This window comes from Mus caroli, chromosome 4 (assembly GCF_900094665.2).
Source record: "Mus caroli chromosome 4, CAROLI_EIJ_v1.1, whole genome shotgun sequence".
Taxonomy (NCBI): Eukaryota; Metazoa; Chordata; class Mammalia; order Rodentia; family Muridae; genus Mus; species Mus caroli.
In genome coordinates, this window is record NC_034573.1 from 130275088 (window position 1) to 130293015 (window position 17928).

The following is a 17928-nucleotide window of genomic DNA, read 5'->3' on the forward strand; positions in this document are numbered from 1 at the left end:
TGTTCCCTCTAACATACTCCGATCAAGGTTCCTCACATAGAGATGGCCTCCAAGGCACAGTCTGTCCTGTACCTCCTACAACTTCCCACACATGGACACAAGTCCACATGCACAATAAATGATGTGCTGAGGGACCACACACAGAACATCAGGGGAGCAGGGGGTGCTTCCTACTGACCTCAATAAGGGTCCTCAACAGGGACTGAGTGTTAGGGACACCAGAGATCCATCTCCCATAGCCTGACCCCGCAAACACAGGTGCCACCCCAAACCCAGCTCCTGGCTTTCTTCAGGGGCTCCTTTGCATCTGGAGGGTCTGGCATCAGCAGTCAGACCCAGACAGGCATCGAACCCTCACCGATAGTGAAAGGAGAACCACATGGGGAATTGTTGAAGAGCACATGTTCCCACGGGAAAATGTTCACTGTGTGTAATTAGGTTGAAAAAAAAATTAGCGAGCCATGAGACAGCAGGTGCAATAAAACCACCGTTCTGCCACAACCAAGCCACGCACTGCAGTGTGCACCCAGAGGGGACTCGAGGCCGCACACAGCACACATGAAAGGCTAAGGCACAGCCTGTCATCTTCTCTCTTAGATGTTTCTCTCAATAAACATGTATGACTTACTGAAGGGAGGGGATGACGGGGTAACAGAGAAGGAGGAGACTGATTCCGGGGTGCGGGGTGGGGGTGGCTCAGCAGAACATTGCCTAGCAAGACAAAGCCCTGGGCAGCACAAATAAAGCGGGTGTGGTAGCTCACATTTGTAATCCCAGGACTGGGGGGGTGAGGGGGGGCGATCAGAATTCCAAGGTCATCCTTGGCTACAGAGCAAGTTTGAGCCTGGACTGGGTGACTAGAACTTGTCTCCAGAAAGAGAGAGAAAAGGAGGGAGTGGGAGAAGAAAGGTGGAAGGAGGGAGGGAGGCAGGAAGGGAGGGGAGAGGGAGGGAAGGAAGGAAGGAAGGAAGGAAGGAAGGAAGGAAGGAAGGAAGGAAGGAAGGAAGGAAGGAAGGAAACCAATTCCCAGGGGTCACTGTGAACTCAGTAAGGGTTCTTGCTGCCAAGCCTGAAGATCTGAGTTTAATTCCTGGGACCCACGTGGTAGAAAGCAAGAACCAACCACACCATGTTATCCTCTGATGAACTCCATACATGCACTACAACACCACCATCTCCTACACAAAGTAAATAAACCAAAAAAAAAAAAAAAAATTACATTTGAAACAGGTGGAGGTGCCCAGGCTGGCCTGGAAGTCACCGTGTCATCCAGCACACCCTGGGCAGAGCAACTGTGTAATCCCCGTCCCCTCCTCCAGAGCCCGGGAATTGCAAATATGCACAGCCATGCTCAACGCAGAACACGGCTGCCTGGGTTTGAGCCTAGCTCTGCCTACCTCCCTCTGTGACAGCAGGGTGGTGGCCTGCCCTTCCTGCACCACATGTATAATAAGTGGTTGTGGCAGAGCCCCGCCCACAAACAATTGTGTCATATGGACTGATGGGATAAGCAAGGTGACATTCTTGGCACTGGGCCTGACCTGTAGTCATATACACATGGGACATTGCATACAGCTATAGAGCTGTTACACGTACCACTGGCTTGCCCAGTATTTCAGCATCCCAGCCCGGGCACTCAGTAAAGAATGATGAGAAGCTGGGGGGAAGGGGGTGAAGAAGGACAGGAGAGCCCAGCCAATCACAGAGTTCTGAGCCAGAGCTGTGAGGATAACCCGGACACACACAGAACACTGAAGTCCAGAGTCTGTGGACTGCCAGCCAGCCTGCCTCCTCCAGTCAGGTGTTCCACGTCTCTGTCTGCAAAAGGAGACCCACTGTGACTTCCCTTCCAGAGCTATGTCTCAGTCTCCTGCCATTGTCAAGACCGACTATCATAAACCCAAGACATTACAAAAGAATACGAACTTGTTATCTTAGAGTTGTGGAGGTCAAAACAGTCTGAAGGTGGCAAGGTGGCAGGCTACACTCATCATGACCCCTTTTGGGGGTCGGACAACCCTTTCACAGGGGTCACCTAAGACAATCTGAAAATACAGATGTTTACAAAGTTTACTGTTATGTTACAATTCATAACAGTAGCAAAATTACATTTATGAAGTAGTAGTGAAATAACTTTATGGCTGGGGGGGTCACCACACCATGAGGAACTGGATTGAAGGGTCTCAGCGTTAGGAAGGCTGAGAAACACTGTGCTAGAAGAGACTCTGCTTCTAGAAGCAGCTCTCATCCCTTGGTTCAGGGCCCCTTCTCCCACCTCCACAAAGCTGCCAGCGTGGCCTCTTCTCTGATCTCTGGCCTCCTGCTTACAAGGACCCTGTGATGACATAGGTCACCCAGAGCATCCAGGATCACCTCCCCATCTCTAGATCGCAAATGAGAGTCCCTTGGCCACTTACGGTGCCAGTTCAGTCCCTGAGACTGGGGTGTGGACAGCGTTAAAGGAGCTATTCCTTGGTCACCAGAGTTCTGTGGGGCAGGCTGAGATGTGCCCAGACTGTGTGAGTATAAGGGACCTGTGAGTATAAGACATAGTTCCAGTCCTTCATGCTGGGTGCTGGGAGTGGAAGGGTTAACAGGGCTGAGTACCATTGCAGTGGGGACCCGGGGACACCCTCACAGACTCCACTCAGGCTCTTGCATGGACAGCCTCACACATGCGCACACATGAATCTGAGTAGCTTTTGCCCGGCACCATCAAAGGGCCTGAGGTCTGGAGGAGTCTGATACAGAGAGAGAGAGAGAGAGAGAGAGAGAGAGAGAGAGAGAGAGAGAGAGAGAGAGAGAGAGGCCTTGAAACTAGAGACAGAAAGAGAGAACGGGCTAGGTGTGGTGGCACACACCTTCGATCCCAGCTCTCTGGAGGCAGAGGCAGGCCTAGTCTACATGGAGAGTTCTAGACCGGTGAGGGCTGACAGTGAGAGACTATCTCAAATAGGAGGAGGAAGCTGGGCGGTGGTGGCGCACACCTTTAATCCCAGCACTCGGGAGGCAGAGGCAGGCGGATTTCTGAGTTCAAGGCCAGCCTGGTCTACAAAGTGAGTTCCAGGACAGCCAGGGCTATATAAAGAGAAACCCTGTCTCAAAAACAAAAAGAAAAAGGAGGATGAAAATGGGGAGGAAGGGTAGAAAAGCAATCAAGATTTTTTTTGTTTTGTTTTTTTGTTTTTTGTTTTTTGTTTGTTTGTTTTTCGAGACAGGGTTTCTCTGTGTAGCCTTGGCTGTCCTGGAACTCACTTTGTAGACCAGGCTGGCCTCAAACTCAGAAATCCGCCTGCCTCTGCCTCCCCGAGTGCTGGGATTAAAGGCATGCGCCACTACACCCAACTGCAATCAGATCTTTTAATGTAACAACTGGCAAGGGGGCACAGAGAGACTCCCATGGGAAAAGAAGTGTGACACCCATATCCTCACACACAGAGTCTCCAGGGCCTCAGGCCCTGCCCTGCCCTGCAGTGTAGAACCCAGAAAGGATTCAGGAACCATCCAATACAAGAGAACCCCAGCACTGCATACACCTCCAGGTTAGGTCTGAGTCTATAGAGAAAACCTTAAGCATGCCCTCTACAGACTAAGGGACACCGCTGGCCATGCTGGCCTGCCCCCAATGCTCGCTCCCAGGATCCCCACACCTGGGAGCTCAGAAGCATAGGCTCCACCCTCAATCCTGGTCCAGTGTGGCGGGGAAAGAGCAGGGTCCCCAGGCCCTCCGACCCCATCCCAACTTCTCAGAGGCTGCAGGCCTAGGTGAGGAACCCCAGGCAATGGGCAACACAACCTAACTACCTGATCCAAATGTACCCAGGAAGGAGAAGACAAAGAAAGCGGTGAGATATCAAACCCTGAACCACCAGAAAAGGCTGGGGTGGCTGGGAATGTCTGTGACCGAGGCAGGGAAAACAAGCAATGCCTGGGGGGTGGAGGGGGGCAGGGTTCAGGCACTAGGCTTGGCAGGCAGAGGTGTGGGGCCCTGTCCTGGAGAAATGGAGGACAACAGTGGTTCTCAGCTCACTGATGCTGCCTCTGCGTGTGCTCAAGGCTGCTCCACTGGCCCCGATTCCCTTAATTAGCACCTACAGGGAAGAGATTGGGAGTGGACAGGCTCCAAAGTCCACCAGTACTGACCAAACCCACAGACTTCAAGGGGACAGCCCCGCCATCAACTGCCTCAATAAGATAACTTACTTCCGTTACCTCAGTTGTCCATCTGCAGAGTGGGTGTGACCAATGGTGCCTGATTATAACACAGGAATGTGATAGCTAAGAGTGTAGCCACCGGCCACTCAAGTCTCCTTTCCTCTTCCCTCTGGCCTCTGGCCCCATCAGAGTCTTCCTCATTTCCATGGAAACACCTGGTCCTTCCCCCATCACCTCTTCAAGGATTGCCTTCCACTCTCCCCTGTGTTGGGAACTGGGGTAAGACCTGGACCACAAACAAAACTTAACCCCCCAAGAATGAGTCCCTGTCACCTGAGAGCTGGCCTGCAGGTAGGAGACACACCCCATGGCCTTCACAGGAGCTGGGGGAAAACAGACCAGGGCTTTTCTCCATCCCCATTTCAAGGGAAGGGGCCTCACCTAGAACACACCAGGCTTTAGTGCCAGGCACTAGGGAGGCTTTCCAGGCAGGGTCTACAGAGCACCTGGGAAGCTACTGTTCCAGGAGCTAAGAGCTCACCTCTCAGCAGGTAACAGCTCTAAAACAGCAGACTGAGGCCAGGGCAGCCCTCCCAGGAGGACCCGCAGTCTCAGGCCCTGGAGCAGGGGACTCAGCTATAGTGTGAGCTCCTGGGCTTCGAGCCAACGGGGCCTCAGTTCCAGTCTCTTTTCAAAGGAGTGTGAGTATGTGTGAGGGTGCATGTGTGTCTGTGTGTCAGCATGCAGATATGTGTCTGTGTGTGTGAGCATGCATATGTGTTTCTGCGTGTGTGAGCATACATGTGCATTTGTGTGTGTGTGTGTATTTATATGTGTGTGTGTGTGTTTCTGTGTGTGTGAGCATACATGTGCATTTGTGTGTGTGTATGTGTATGTGAGAGAGAGAGAGAGAGAGAGAGAGAGAGAGCATGCATGTGTCTCTTCATGTGAGACAGAGCCTATATTCCAGAGATGGAAAGATACCTTCTGCCTTCAGCTGTAAAAGCCTGGTGTTCAGTAAAAACTGTCACTCTAAGCTACGTTAATATTGTTAGTGTCTGCTAACAAATCCATCCCTGAAGAAAGTGAATGTACAATGCTCTGCATTGCCGGCAGCCAAGCACTCTAAGGCTTGCCCGCACCCAGCATGAGCTCCTGTGCATCCAGACAGCCCAACCCTAAAGTTACCCCTGTACCTCCCAGGACACCAGCTGCTCTGCCCCTTGGCAACCTGCTGCTTCCACACAGTGGGCTGGATGAGGACATGAAGAGACAGAGAGGTCTGCAGCCCTTCAAGCCAGAGGCAACAGGTCACCCATTCATCCACTACTGTAGCCACTGGCAGTATGGTATTATGATGTGGGTATGATATGTTCTCCCCAAAGGGGCCCGTGTTGAAGGTTTGGTCCCCAGCTGACAGGCTATGGGGGCACCCACTTCATCTCTGGCTCAATTCATTGTGTTTGGTTTGAATCGGAGACAGGGTCTCTACCTGAGCTGGCCTCAAACTCTGATACAGGAGATGAACAACTGATCTCCTTAGCAACAGCTGAGAGTCACCATGCCACTTACTGATGTGCTGGGATCAAGCCCAGGGCTTCTTGGATACTGGGCAAGCGCTGTACCAACTGGGCTGGACCCCAGGCCTGACTCGATCCAGATGAATTCATACTGAATGCACTTTTAAAGAGATGAGACCTGGATAAAAGTCTCTGTGTCTCTCTCTGTGTGTCTCTCTCTGTGTCTCTGTGTGTGTGTCTCTCTCTCTTTCTCTCTCTCGCTCTCTCTGTCTCTCTCTCCTGCTCTCTCTGTCTCTCTCTCCTGCTCTCTCTTGCTCTCTCTCACTCACTCTATTGCTCTCTTTCCCCCTCCCCCCCTTGCCCCATCTGCTGTATTACGAACCCTCTCCTATCCTGTGCCTTCTTGCCATCATGTCCCTGCCTCACACAGGCCAAGAAACAAAACCATGAGTCAAAATGAATCTTCCCCTTTAAATCGCTGGTCCTGGGGACCTCATCACAGCAATGGTAACTGACGGACTCGTCTGGCCTGTGTGTCAGCTACTCATAACTCTCCACCAGGCAGATGACGCAGCCTCCCTGTGCAGACAGGGCATGGGGAGGTAGGAAGGGGCTGGTCTTCGTGGCACAGCCAGTACGTGAGCACAGATGGTCAAACCGCAGGGTGGGGCATGACCCCAGCAAAGGGCACAACTGGAGTAGCCAGCCATCGAGGTAAACATGTGTCCCTTTGTTCTTCACTCTGCCCACCCTGTCCCCACTTTAGTGATGGGAAAAGTGAGGCTTGGCCACTCAAGCCCCTTGCTGTGGAGGAGCAGAGCCACAACCTGGGACCAGCAAGATGACTCAGTGTGTAATGGTGCTTTGCTGCCAAGCCTGATGATCTGAATTTAGACCCCAGGACCCATATGGTGTAAGTAAAGAACTAACTCCTACATTGCCTGCACACACATGCTACAGCAGCATATGTATATGTACATACATGCTACATACATGCTACATACATACATACATACATACATACATACATACATACATGTGAATGCTTCTCTGTATACACATGGCAGTCCTGGAACTCAGAGAGATCTGCCTGCCTCTGCCTCCAAAGTGCTGGGATTAAAGGCCTGCCCCACCATGCCTAGCAAGCATAAATTTTTAAATGCCCCAACCTGAAGTCAGAACCACTTCTTCCCCCCAGAAAACCCCACCTCAATCCACACACACCCCTACCTAGCCCAGCTCAGTGTCCCTGACTCCTCTCTCCATCTGCGATTTCTGCGCCCTCCCCTCCTCCCACCCCAGCTATGGACTGAGCGGAAAGAGTTGCTGTCGTGGTTTGAATCCAAGGTGGACCTCCGCATGAGAGAATTGTTACGTAGCAGAACCTGATCACCTAGGAGACAACCCACTAGGCCTGTCTGTAAGGAAGTTTCTCAAGTGGGTCCGTTGAAGTGGGAAGACCCCTTTACCTGATGTGACCTCATCCCAAGGCTGGAGTCTAGGGTAAGCAGAGATCTGAGCAGCTGCCTTCACTGTCCTCCGCTTTCCTGGTGACAGATGTGAGCTGTGTGGCACGGGAAATGCAGGGGTTGCCCTCACACTGGAAGCCCCCCCCCCGTCTGCCCCCCCTGGCTGATGCCACATTCCAGGCACAGTCAGGAGAGGCGAGCACTTCTCCCCAGCCTGTCTTGTTCATAGGTAGTTACAATCATCCCATTAAATTGATGGGGAAGTTCGGCTTCAGAGGGGTTCCCAGGCAAACTCACACGGCTAGAGCTCAGCTTTAAAACTGGCCCAGGACCACCAAGAGAAGATGTTTAGAGCAACAGAGCAACTGTCTCCAAGGCTAGCTTTGAACAGGAAGCAGGACAGAATGAAGGCTGGGAATGAGAAAGAGGAGCTGGGCCCCTCACGTCCAAGCTCCAGCCCACTCTGAGCCATCTCGCCCAGCCCAGCCAAGAACTAGAAACACAGAGACAGCTCCCGGGGTCACTGGACTATTCGGTCTCAGCATCAGCATGATGCCCAACGCTGACCTGACATGTGATCTGGCTAGGGTCACTGAGGCCGAGCTAAGGAGTCACGTCCCCAGGACACAGCAGGTGCACTGGGCAGGGGGTAGAGAGAAGACATGGCAGAAAGATCTAGAAGAATGCAGCTACCACATTCCAGCCCTAAACTCAGGCTCAGGGAAGGAAATAGAGCAAATAGTCCGGCCACACCCGAGGAGGAATCTTGTACCTCACACTGCTCCAGGAGAGCCCTGTCCATCTGCCCAGGGACTACTCAATCTAGACATTTGCTCCGCCCTGCCCAGCCCTGTATGAATTTACACTTGTGCTCAGGAAGACCTCCTGATGACACAGAGCCCTTCCCACTATGCCTCAGAGCCCTGGCTGTCCATCCATGCTCTATTTCATCCTGTCTCCCAGACCCCTGACTGAAGTTCTCTTCAACTTAGTACTCTGGTGTGCTTGTGGGGGACAGACGGAGCAGACGGACAGGCGATACAGAGGAGCCACCCTGATCCAATCCAGCTAATCACAGAGGAGAGGTGCCCACACACTGAGATTGCTCACCCACCTCGAGTCATGCAGAAACCCTAAGTGTCCCGCCCACTCAGCATGAGCAGTGTGGATGAGGCCCAACCTCCCTTGCCAGGGCATCTATCCTGGAGACCTGGGGCCATCTGCCTGAGAACCAGCCTTCAACTCACCCAGGGAGACAAAGGGTTCCTCCCCCCTCCTCATATCAGGAGAGCCAGGATCTCAACTCAGGGTCCCAGATGCCATGAACTATCACCCCACCATCACAAACACACACACACACACACACACAGGAGTTCAGTCCCTTCAACTCACACGGCAGGCAGGAGAGAACCCATTCCTGCACATTGTCCCCTGGCCTCCATTTGTGGGCCATGACACACAAACCCATGGGCACAAACACACTTACATACTACGTAAATTAATATAATAAATTTAGGTAGCCACTCTAAGTACCACTGACTGTGAGTTGAGCTAAGTGGAGGAAAACAGAGTCCAGAAGGACTTTGGCTTCCATATGGCCCCAAAGTTAGTACTCGGATGGGTTAACACAGGCCCCAGGATTGCGGCCTTAGCCACCAAGGTGTCCTGTTTCCTGGGAGCTGCCAGGCACAAGGCGCAGAGAATCCCCAACAACAACCACAAAGTGAGAACAGAGCCAGGGCTGGTAGCTCACACCTGTAATGCTAGCATTGGGAAGCTGAGGCAGGAGGATTGCCATTAGTACAATGGAAACAAGATCCTGTCTCAACCAAAGAAAAAAAGAAACAAAAGAAGAATTCTTTTCAAACGGGGGCTAAGGATGTAACCCAGCAGAGTGTTGGCCTGGCATCCCAAAACCCCGGTTTTATTCCCCAGAACCAGGCGTGGTGGCATGTTGGCACATGCCTCTAATCTCAGAAGTAGAGGCAAGAGCGTCATGGTCATCGTCTGCTGCATCGTGAGTTCAAAGCCGCCCTGGGCTAGGTGAGAACTTGTCTGCCCCCTCCCACCAAAATAAAATAAAATAAAGACTAGCCAGCAAGATGGCTTAGCCGGTGAAGGTCTTTGTTGCCAAGTTCAATGAATCCCCCAGGACCTACATGATGGAAGGAGAGAACTGGCTCCTGCTAGCTAGCCTTTGACCTCGACGCACAAACCATGGCATGTGCACACATGCACTCGAACACTCAAACACACACACACGTGTGTGCTCACACACACAATAAATATAAAATTTTGTAATTTAAAAATATGAAAAAAAAAAGGACTGGTATCAGCAGAAGCAACCCCACAGCATCTTAGTTCCCAGGGGTAACTCCAGGGGAGCGAGTGAGTCTCCTCTCCCTTCCGTTTCAAGTCAGAACACAGGAAATCTGGGAGAGTCTGTGAGTCCACTAAGGCCACATGGGTAGGGAGAGGCCTGAATGTGGGTCTGGGACCAGGCAATGCAATGCACTCCCAGGCAAGGGAGAAAAAGAGGCCACCACAGCGAGCCTCGGGGCCAACGTCGTCTAGGCAAAGGGTCTTAACAAACAACAGTATTCTCTAGTCACTGTCCTACCCTGTCCCACGCCCCTGTTGGGCTCTACTCTTTTCCCAGTGGACAAAGCTCACTTACTCTGTCTGGGGTGGTGCAGCTGCTGGGTCCAGGTCTGTGGGAAGAGCAAAGAGAGAGAGCTTGTGAGGCAGAGGTTGTCCCCAGGAACTGAGCCTATTCCCACCCCCTGTTCCCCGCCCCTCGAAGGAACCAGGGTGCCTGTAGAATCCCTTGCCTTTCCTTGGCCACTCTCTAGTGAGTAAGCTCCCTACCTGCCCTGCCTGCCCCACACCGCCCCCATGGCCCAACCTCAGTCAGAACTAGCACCCTGTCTACCAGGCTTCCACCAGCTCTTGGAAGGGTTGCTATCTGCAAGAAGTTCCTGCTGATCCAGTCTCTGGTAAGATGACAGATCTGAGAGCCCAGCAGCTGGCATTTACCGACAACATGACTGGACCCTCCCACCCCTGGGGTGCTGGCTCACCATGCAGACAGATGGGTTCTTTGGAGCCATGGCTGGACGGTTACAAGAGCTTAGGGCCCTCGCAGAAACTCCAGCCAAGCGCAGAGTGCAAGCCAGATGTTGCAGGAATGCTAGGAATTCCTTTCCCAAGAGAAGCAGGATATAGTCTCTTCCCAGTGGCTCCCTTTCCTGCCTACTGGAGACCCTAGGAGCCTGAGATTCCCCACCAGTTCTGGGGGATTTGCCTGCAAACCCCACTTGCCTGGTGGAGACTCCCAGAGACAGCTCACCTGAGCCCGGGACAGTGTCAAAGCAGATCAGCGAGGGCTCTGTGTCCCTCTCAGGGGGGAGGCCAGGGACAACCAGGCCAGAGTTGGTGTCCTCCTCCTCATCACTGTCATCAAACTCAAAGGCTTCTCCGGAGTCCTCCTCCACCTCGGGGGCGGGGCCTAGAGCGCTGGGAGCCAGGGGATCTCCTGGAAGAGAGGAGGGGTTAGTGGGCTATGGGACAGGGTCTGAGGCTCACACTGTTCAAGCCAGAGGGTCTGATGTGTTCCCAAAGCATCCTGGGCCCTGGGGCGGGTCTCTGAGGAGAGGGCTCTGCGAACAGTCTCTCCTTTCAGCCTTTTGAGACTAGGCCCTGGCTGGCCTGGAGCTCAGAGATCGACCTGCCTCTGGTTCTCCAATGCTGGGATAAAAAGTGGGCGCCACCATGCCAAGCTGATTTCCCAGTCCTTTTAAATGCACGGGGAAGACACCTATTTCTGTCTGTTTCCATGTTAATGCTTTTTTGTGAAAGCAAGCAAGTTCTTTATTCCATATTTAGGTGTAAAACAGCCTGTTGGTAACACCGTGGGGTGAGGGGAAGGCCGACCACAACAAGGCACTGGGGCAGGGCTAGCTGGAGCTAGGTGTAAGACCTGAGTTCCTAACACAGAGGTCTCCAGTAGGGCCTCACTTCCTGCTCCTCCCCTCCTGGTTTGTTCTCTGGCCCCTTCCTCATTCTTCACAGCTCAGCTTGGAGGTATCGCTAAGCTCACTGACGAGGGGCCTCCCTCTGCTCCAGCCTCTCGCTTGGCTCGCCCTGGTCTTGCATGGCCAGCTCGGGCTTATTCTGTATGGCGTGTAATCTCTGCCAATTATGGATCCCAAATACCTTAGCAGACTGCGCCCTTTACTGTTAGGGCCTGATTGGGCCAGGCTGTGGCTCTGCAGTTTTCGTCTAACTACTGAAGGACTGGGGTTTCTGTCCATCGGGGTACACTCCTGACTCTGAGGGTCCTCCTGAGGCAGGGCTACCTAGCTGAGAGTGGAACCTCACCAATGCAAGTCACATGGCTCCCATTGGGTCCCTCCCCTGTACAATGGAAAAGAAAAGCAGAACTCCCTAGGGCTGGCTGCAGGGCTTCAAACATTCCTCAGCCTCAGCGTCATTGGCACAGAAAGGGACAGTACCACCATGGCTCCTTCCCATACACCATAGGGGCTCAGCAGCACCCCACTCTAGAACGGTAGCTCCCTACTGATATGATACCCCAAAGTGTATTCAAACATTGCCATATGTTAGCCCAGGGAGCAAGTCCCCACTAGTGAGGAATTTCTAGGAGACATGTTGTCCCCAGCACAGCATTGATTCCCTAAGGTCTGTAACTTGAGTGACAGACATGGAGCCTGCCTGAGACCCCCGAGGACGTGAGTGGTGGGGGAGAACAGGGCAGAGAGCAGAGTGGACGAGCTAGCAGATGGACACACGGACAAACGGGTGGCTACCTCCGGTTCCAATTCTCTCGCCCACCCAGAAGATTCCGCTGCTCCCCGTGGTGGCCAGGAGGTCCCCAGGCACGCCGCTCAGGGGTGCGTGTGGATGGGAGACTAGCTTTCCTGACTGTTGTGGTACCTGGCACCTGTCATCCCAGCACGGGAAGCTGAGGCAGGAGGACTGCAGATCTGAGGTCAGCCTGGGCTACAGAGTGAGATCCTGTCCAAGCAGTTGGGAGAGCTTACGGAAAACCTGCGCTTAGTTTCCAGCCCTTACATCACCACCTGTAACTCCAGCTCCCGGGGACCCAATGCCTCCTCCTGACCTCCAAAGACGCAGGCATAGGCACCCAAACTCACATACACGTGAAAATAATCTTTTTCAAAAAACAAAAAACAAAAACCCTCTGGGCCCAGAAAGATAACTTGGGAATGGTGAAGCCACCCATGGCCCAGTGGCGCCAGCCTGAAGATCGAGTCCCACAGTGGAGGCCACGTAAAAATGTAAGAAGACACCCAGCTCCACAAAGCTGTCCTCTGACCTCCACAGGCATGCTGTCATTCACACATACAATAATATGACATTTTAAACAAATGAATCACGGAGACAGAGTCAGGCAGATCTCCGAGTTCAAGGCCAGCCTGGTCTACAAGTGAGTTCAGGGGGAGGCAGGGCTACACAGAGAAACCATATCAACAAAAACAACAACAACAACAACAAAAAAAAAAAACAGAAATGAATCACTTGCCTCAGACATCTAAAAATATATAATTACTACACAACGATGTCCATAAAACCGCATTTGGTGGTACAACTCCAAATACAATCCACTAGGCATCGGGTTGATGATTTCAGATATCTTAAGGATTTAAGTTGGCAAAATAAGATTGGGCACAATTTTTTAAAACATTTATTATGGGATTTTTTTTGTATATGTATGTATATATAGACAAAGTGCCAGGGCACTCTGGTGGGAGTCAGAGAACAACTTTTTTATTTTTCAAGACAGGGTTTCTCTGTGTAGCCCTGGCTGTCCTGGAACTCACTCTGTAAACCAGGCTGGCCTCAAACTCAGAAATCCACCTGCTTCTGCCTCCCAAGTGCTGGGATTAAAAGTGTGCGCCACCACTGCCCAGCAGAGAACAATTCTTGGTAATCATTTCTCTCCTTCTGCCATGTGGGTCCCGGGGAATCAAACTCAGGCCTTTCAACTTGGCAGCAATCACCATTACCCAGCAGCTAGGCCATCTTGCCAGCCCATAACATGCACAATTTTGAGCCTATTTTGACAATTGTGTCAACTATATATACAGTGTGTATATATGAGTCTGTGTACACGTGGGTGTGTGCGTGTGTGTGTGTGTGTGCGTGCGTGTGTGTATGTGTGTGTATGTGTGTGTGTGTGTGTGTATGTGTGTGTATGTGTGTGTGTGCGTGTGTGTGTGTATGTGCGTGTGTGTGCGTGTGTGCATGTGTGTGTGTACAGAACCTCCATCATCCCCCTTTTCTCTCTACTCCAGCCACACTGGTCTTCCTGCTGTTCAAAGCTCCTACCCCAGGACCTTTGCACAGGCCGCTCCAGGGCCTGAGATGTTCTTTTCTCACATAGCTTCCCTTGTTTCCACCTTCTCAGGCTCTTATCTGTCACTGTCAGTAGGGTTGCCATGGAGACCCTGTGACCTCCCCCCCTTCCCCTCCCCCATTTGATTTTTAGAGACAGGGTCTCATGTAGCACCAGCTGGTCGCAAATTCACTCTGTAGCCTAGAATGACCTTGAACTTCCTGATCCTCCTGCCTCCAGCACACTGTGGTGGGAGGGAGTGCTTGGATTAGAGACATTTGACACCGCACCCGGCTCTCAAAATAAAATTTCAATCCCAGAGTAAATGTCCACGCAGTCCCTGTCTGTTACTTGGGGAGTGTATGACACAGACCCATCCTGTTTCACGGATGCCTAGCGACTCAGTGTCTTCTGTCTGTCTCTCCCATGATTCCATGCATAGGTGTCACCAGTGACTAAGATCTTAAGGCCCCTGCTCAGCCCTGAGCATCGCTGTAGGGTGAGCATGGAGGCACCTGACCTCCACGATTGGCTTGGCTTCTGCTCTCAGGAATAGGGTCACAAGGCTCCTGGACTTCCAGGACTGCTTGAGGAAAGACAGGCTAACACGGAGGCCCCTGGTACATGGCTACACTCAGTGACCACCAGATATTTGCATGCCAATGGTGCCAGGCATACTGCTATCATTAATTACATCATGTTCTCCTGACTCCAGCATGATTATAACTATTAGTACAGCCGGATCAGAGTCCCATCTGTGTCTATGGCTAACATGAGCTGTCTCTTCCAACTCACAGGCCAGCCCAGGTCACGCTGACTGCCCCAGGGGTTGTCAAGAGCTCAGGTCACTTCTGCACCTCCTTCCTTCAAGAGTACCAACAGCCTCAGCTCTTCTCATTGGTGTCACCATGAATCCAAGCAGCTCCCAGCAGCCCTGAGCCAGTGATTGTGGGGAAGTTAAGACAGTGGCCTGAAGCCATGGCACACGCCTTTAATCCCAGCACTTGGGAGGCAGCAGCAGGCAGATTTCTGAGTTCGAGGCCAGCCTGGTCTACAGCGTGAGTTCCAGGACAGCCAGGGCTACACAGAGAAACCCTGTCTAGGAAAAAACAAAACAAAAAAAAAAAAAGACTTTGGCCTAAGGTGTCAGAGCTCACTGAGGACCATGTGGGGAAGAATGCACTAGTAGAGACAAGGCCATGCCCAAAGGGGAGCCAGCTAATGCTCACCAGGGCCTGGGAAAGGACCAGGCATGGGACTACTCTCAAAGAGCCAGAAGGATGAAGAAAACACGTGACATACGTGCTTGGAAGGGGAGTGGGTGCTGCCTGCTGGGGCAGCAGGAGTCAGTGACCAAAAGCAACACCACACACCACACCCCCAGCACACCACAGACATGAACCATGGGGTGGATCAGTATAGGTCCAGTATCTGAGGGCACCCCTTCCACAGGAACTGAAAACTAGACACAGACAAGGGACCAGTCCAACAGGTGACAAGAGAGCCAGGAGCCAGCTGTCAGTCAAAACCTCAGAAAAGAAGTTCTGGTCTGGGCTGCTTTCATTCTTACTTCCCAACCAGTCTCCTCGCAGGGTAGGAAAAAGAGAGCCGGGGGGGCCCCCGATAGCAGGAGCCAGAGGAATCAGAGGCCCCTGGCACAACAATAACAACAACAAAACCCTCTCCCCACTGGCTACCCTCCAGGACACCCCACACCTGCTCTTTATCAGAGGGAAGATCCAGTGACCCAGCCCAGAGTGACTGGAAGCCCAGCCCTCTCTCACCATCTGGACAAGTGGCATGATAGGTGCCAGTCACTCATGGCCTTGACAGACACACCCAGTCCTCAAGAGAGCCAACCTAAGTGAGTCTAGGAAGCAGAAACCCTGAGAGCCACCATTGCGGTTAGAAACCAATCCTCTGGGAAGCTCACCACGGTGGGACCGAAAAACTAGTAGGTTCCTCATACTTCACAAAGGAACGTTCTGGAGGGAAAGAGCCTCATCTTCTGGCCCCACCAGGGCTTAGACACTCAGGGAGGATTCACGAAGGCTATCCACACACCCTTGGATGACGAACACGCCTGTTCACTGAACACCGGTTGCCACACACAGTTCTGTATGTATGTTTAAACCTCAAAACGGTACTGAAGAGGGCGTTATGATCCTATGTTTATGGACACGGACACTGAGCTGTAGAGACACCATGTCCCGTAACAACGCTCACAGTGTAAGTGGCAGGCAGGGTCAGGATCTGAACTCAGTGACTGGGTTGGGAGCCAAGGGGCCACTGCTGTAGCAGATTTATACACAGGGTCGAGAAGAGGTAGGGGGAGACAAGAGGGCAGGAAGCTGGGCTTGTGGGTAAAATAGCCATGGTCATGTCCATGGGACAGGGTCCAGATGCCACCCTGCGGTAGCTGGGGCCCCACTGAAGGGGGTGCCAAGTAAAACACAGGAAGCTGGGTTAAATTCCAGGTCAACAAGTGGTTTTGTTGGGTAAATATTTCTTTTTCTTTTCTTCTTAAAACAGTCAAGCCTGGGATACCTCTAAGATCCAACCTTATGGTCAGACCCTTCCCCCTCAATCCCAATTGGCACCTTCAACTGACCCGCTTGAACCCCAAGTGCCCCTCAATCCCAGTCCCCAAACTGTCCATCCCTGCAGGTGATCTTAGGCAACAGGTAAACCATCAGAAGATGGCTGGTGTTTACTGGAGAGACACGACTCCATTCTGTGGACAGGGAACCTGAGGCAGATAGAGACAGTGCGCATAGCCAGCAGAACTCAACCTACCCCCAGACCTCAGCCTTGTCACCGGGGCCCTGGGATACAGTACCTATGGCAGGCTGTGGAGGAGGGTTCGAGGAAGCCATCAGACAGGGTCCAGCTCAGTCTACCACCGTCCCTGCTGCTCACCTGTGAAAAGAAGGCCAGAGACGGTCAGATAACCTGAGGGAGGGGCAGCAAATGAGCCGTGCTCCGGCCTGGCCTCACGCACGTTCTTCCCGGCAGCCCCAGAAAGGGCCTGGCCTCCATCCGGTATAAATCATTAACTTATAGAAAAACTGCCAACTGCATGGCAGAAATCCCCATCTTCCCAGAAGTCACTGCAGCCACAACCTGCCTTAGCCTACTGTCAAGGGGCTGGTCCTTAGGAGCCTGTGGGCCAGCCAAGAAGATCTGTCCCATGTCCTCTAGCCCAGGGTCTGGGGTCACACTTGAAAAGCTGAGTCCTCAGGCTCTTGAAACCATAATGCCCTGGATTGGACAGTCACAAATACAGGGACACTTCCTCCTCATGGTGTCCCCAACACCACAGGCTGGCTCCTGTGGCTCTGACTTCTCACCAGGCCTCTCCTGTGCCCATGACAACAGGCACCCTCTCTCATGTTGCTCACTGTCCTGCCCTATGGGGTTGGCCAGCTGGCAAGCAGCCACGGCCTAGGTACACAGTTATAGGAAGCAAAGGCTACAGAGAGGCGGTTGGCACAGGACAGGGACAGAATCCCAGGTGATACAGGTCACTCCTGTCCCTTACACACAGAGCAAGGCGGGCCAAGGGGGATGGGCTCTCCAGGCTCTGGAGCAAACTTGCCAGATGTCCCTGACAGAGCAGGGAGAGGTGCCCTGTGCCTCTGATCTGGTAGCTGCCCTTCTAGACCTCCCTCCAGGGAGGGAATCAGGCCTGAAGAAAGAGCGGAGAGCTCTGTCGTCGAGCCTGACCATGTCACCAGCTGGCTGTGGACCTGTTTTCCTTTTGTTTTCACCAACTAAAAATAGCTTTTATTTTTACTAACTGAGCAAATAAAAATGGAATGTGCACGAGTGACAGAAAAAGATTGTGGCGGGGACATTCATGGAGCTTGTGCGGCTCTGGAGGTCACCCCAAGCCTGTCACAAGCGCTTGTATAGACTGGCATGTCATAATATGAAAACGAGGTCCAGAGTATGCCTGAAACTTGCCTAAGATCACACAGCTAGAAAGAGGCAGGATTCGAACCAAAGACAGACATTATTTGTGCTCCTTAAGGAACCATTCTGGGGCTGGAGCGATGGCTCAGTGGTTAAGAGCACCAGCTGCTCTTACAAAGAACTCAGGGTTGATTGCCAGAATCCACACACGCGGCTCACAGCTGTCTAGAATTCCAGTTCCAGGGGATCTGATGCCCTCTTCTGGCCCCTGTGGGCACCAGGCACACAAAAGCACAAGCATGCATGCTTTCACGCTTGTATAAGGACATGCAAGTAAGCAAGCACACTCATGCACGCACACACACACACACACACAAATTAAACACACACAGAGGCGGAGGCAGGAGGCAGGAGGCAGGAGGCAGGAGGCAGGAGGCAGGAGGCAGGAGGCAGGAGGCAGGAGGCAGGAGGCAGGAGGCAGGAGGCAGGA

General features: G+C 52.6%; 1 protein-coding gene across 8 annotated transcripts in view; it reads right to left on the reverse strand.

The window, feature by feature from the left end:
• The window catches only part of Arhgef10l (Rho guanine nucleotide exchange factor 10 like), a 151786-nt gene that overhangs the window by 85486 nt on the left and 48372 nt on the right, over positions 1-17928 (reverse strand). For 6 of the 8 annotated variants that reach the window (XM_021159514.2, XM_029475993.1, XM_029475994.1 and 3 more), the window contains exons 2-4: positions 16363-16442; positions 10494-10679; positions 9822-9855 (exon numbers count right to left, since the gene is read on the reverse strand). In XM_021159514.2, coding sequence (XP_021015173.1) covers positions 9822-9855; positions 10494-10679; positions 16363-16399 — 257 coding nt within the window. In that variant the 5' untranslated portion in view covers positions 16400-16442. Of the gene's footprint in view, positions 1-9821; positions 9856-10493; positions 10680-16362; positions 16519-17928 lie in introns of those variants that run through there. The other 2 variants (XM_021159515.2, XM_029475995.1) reach the window with 1 other exon arrangement.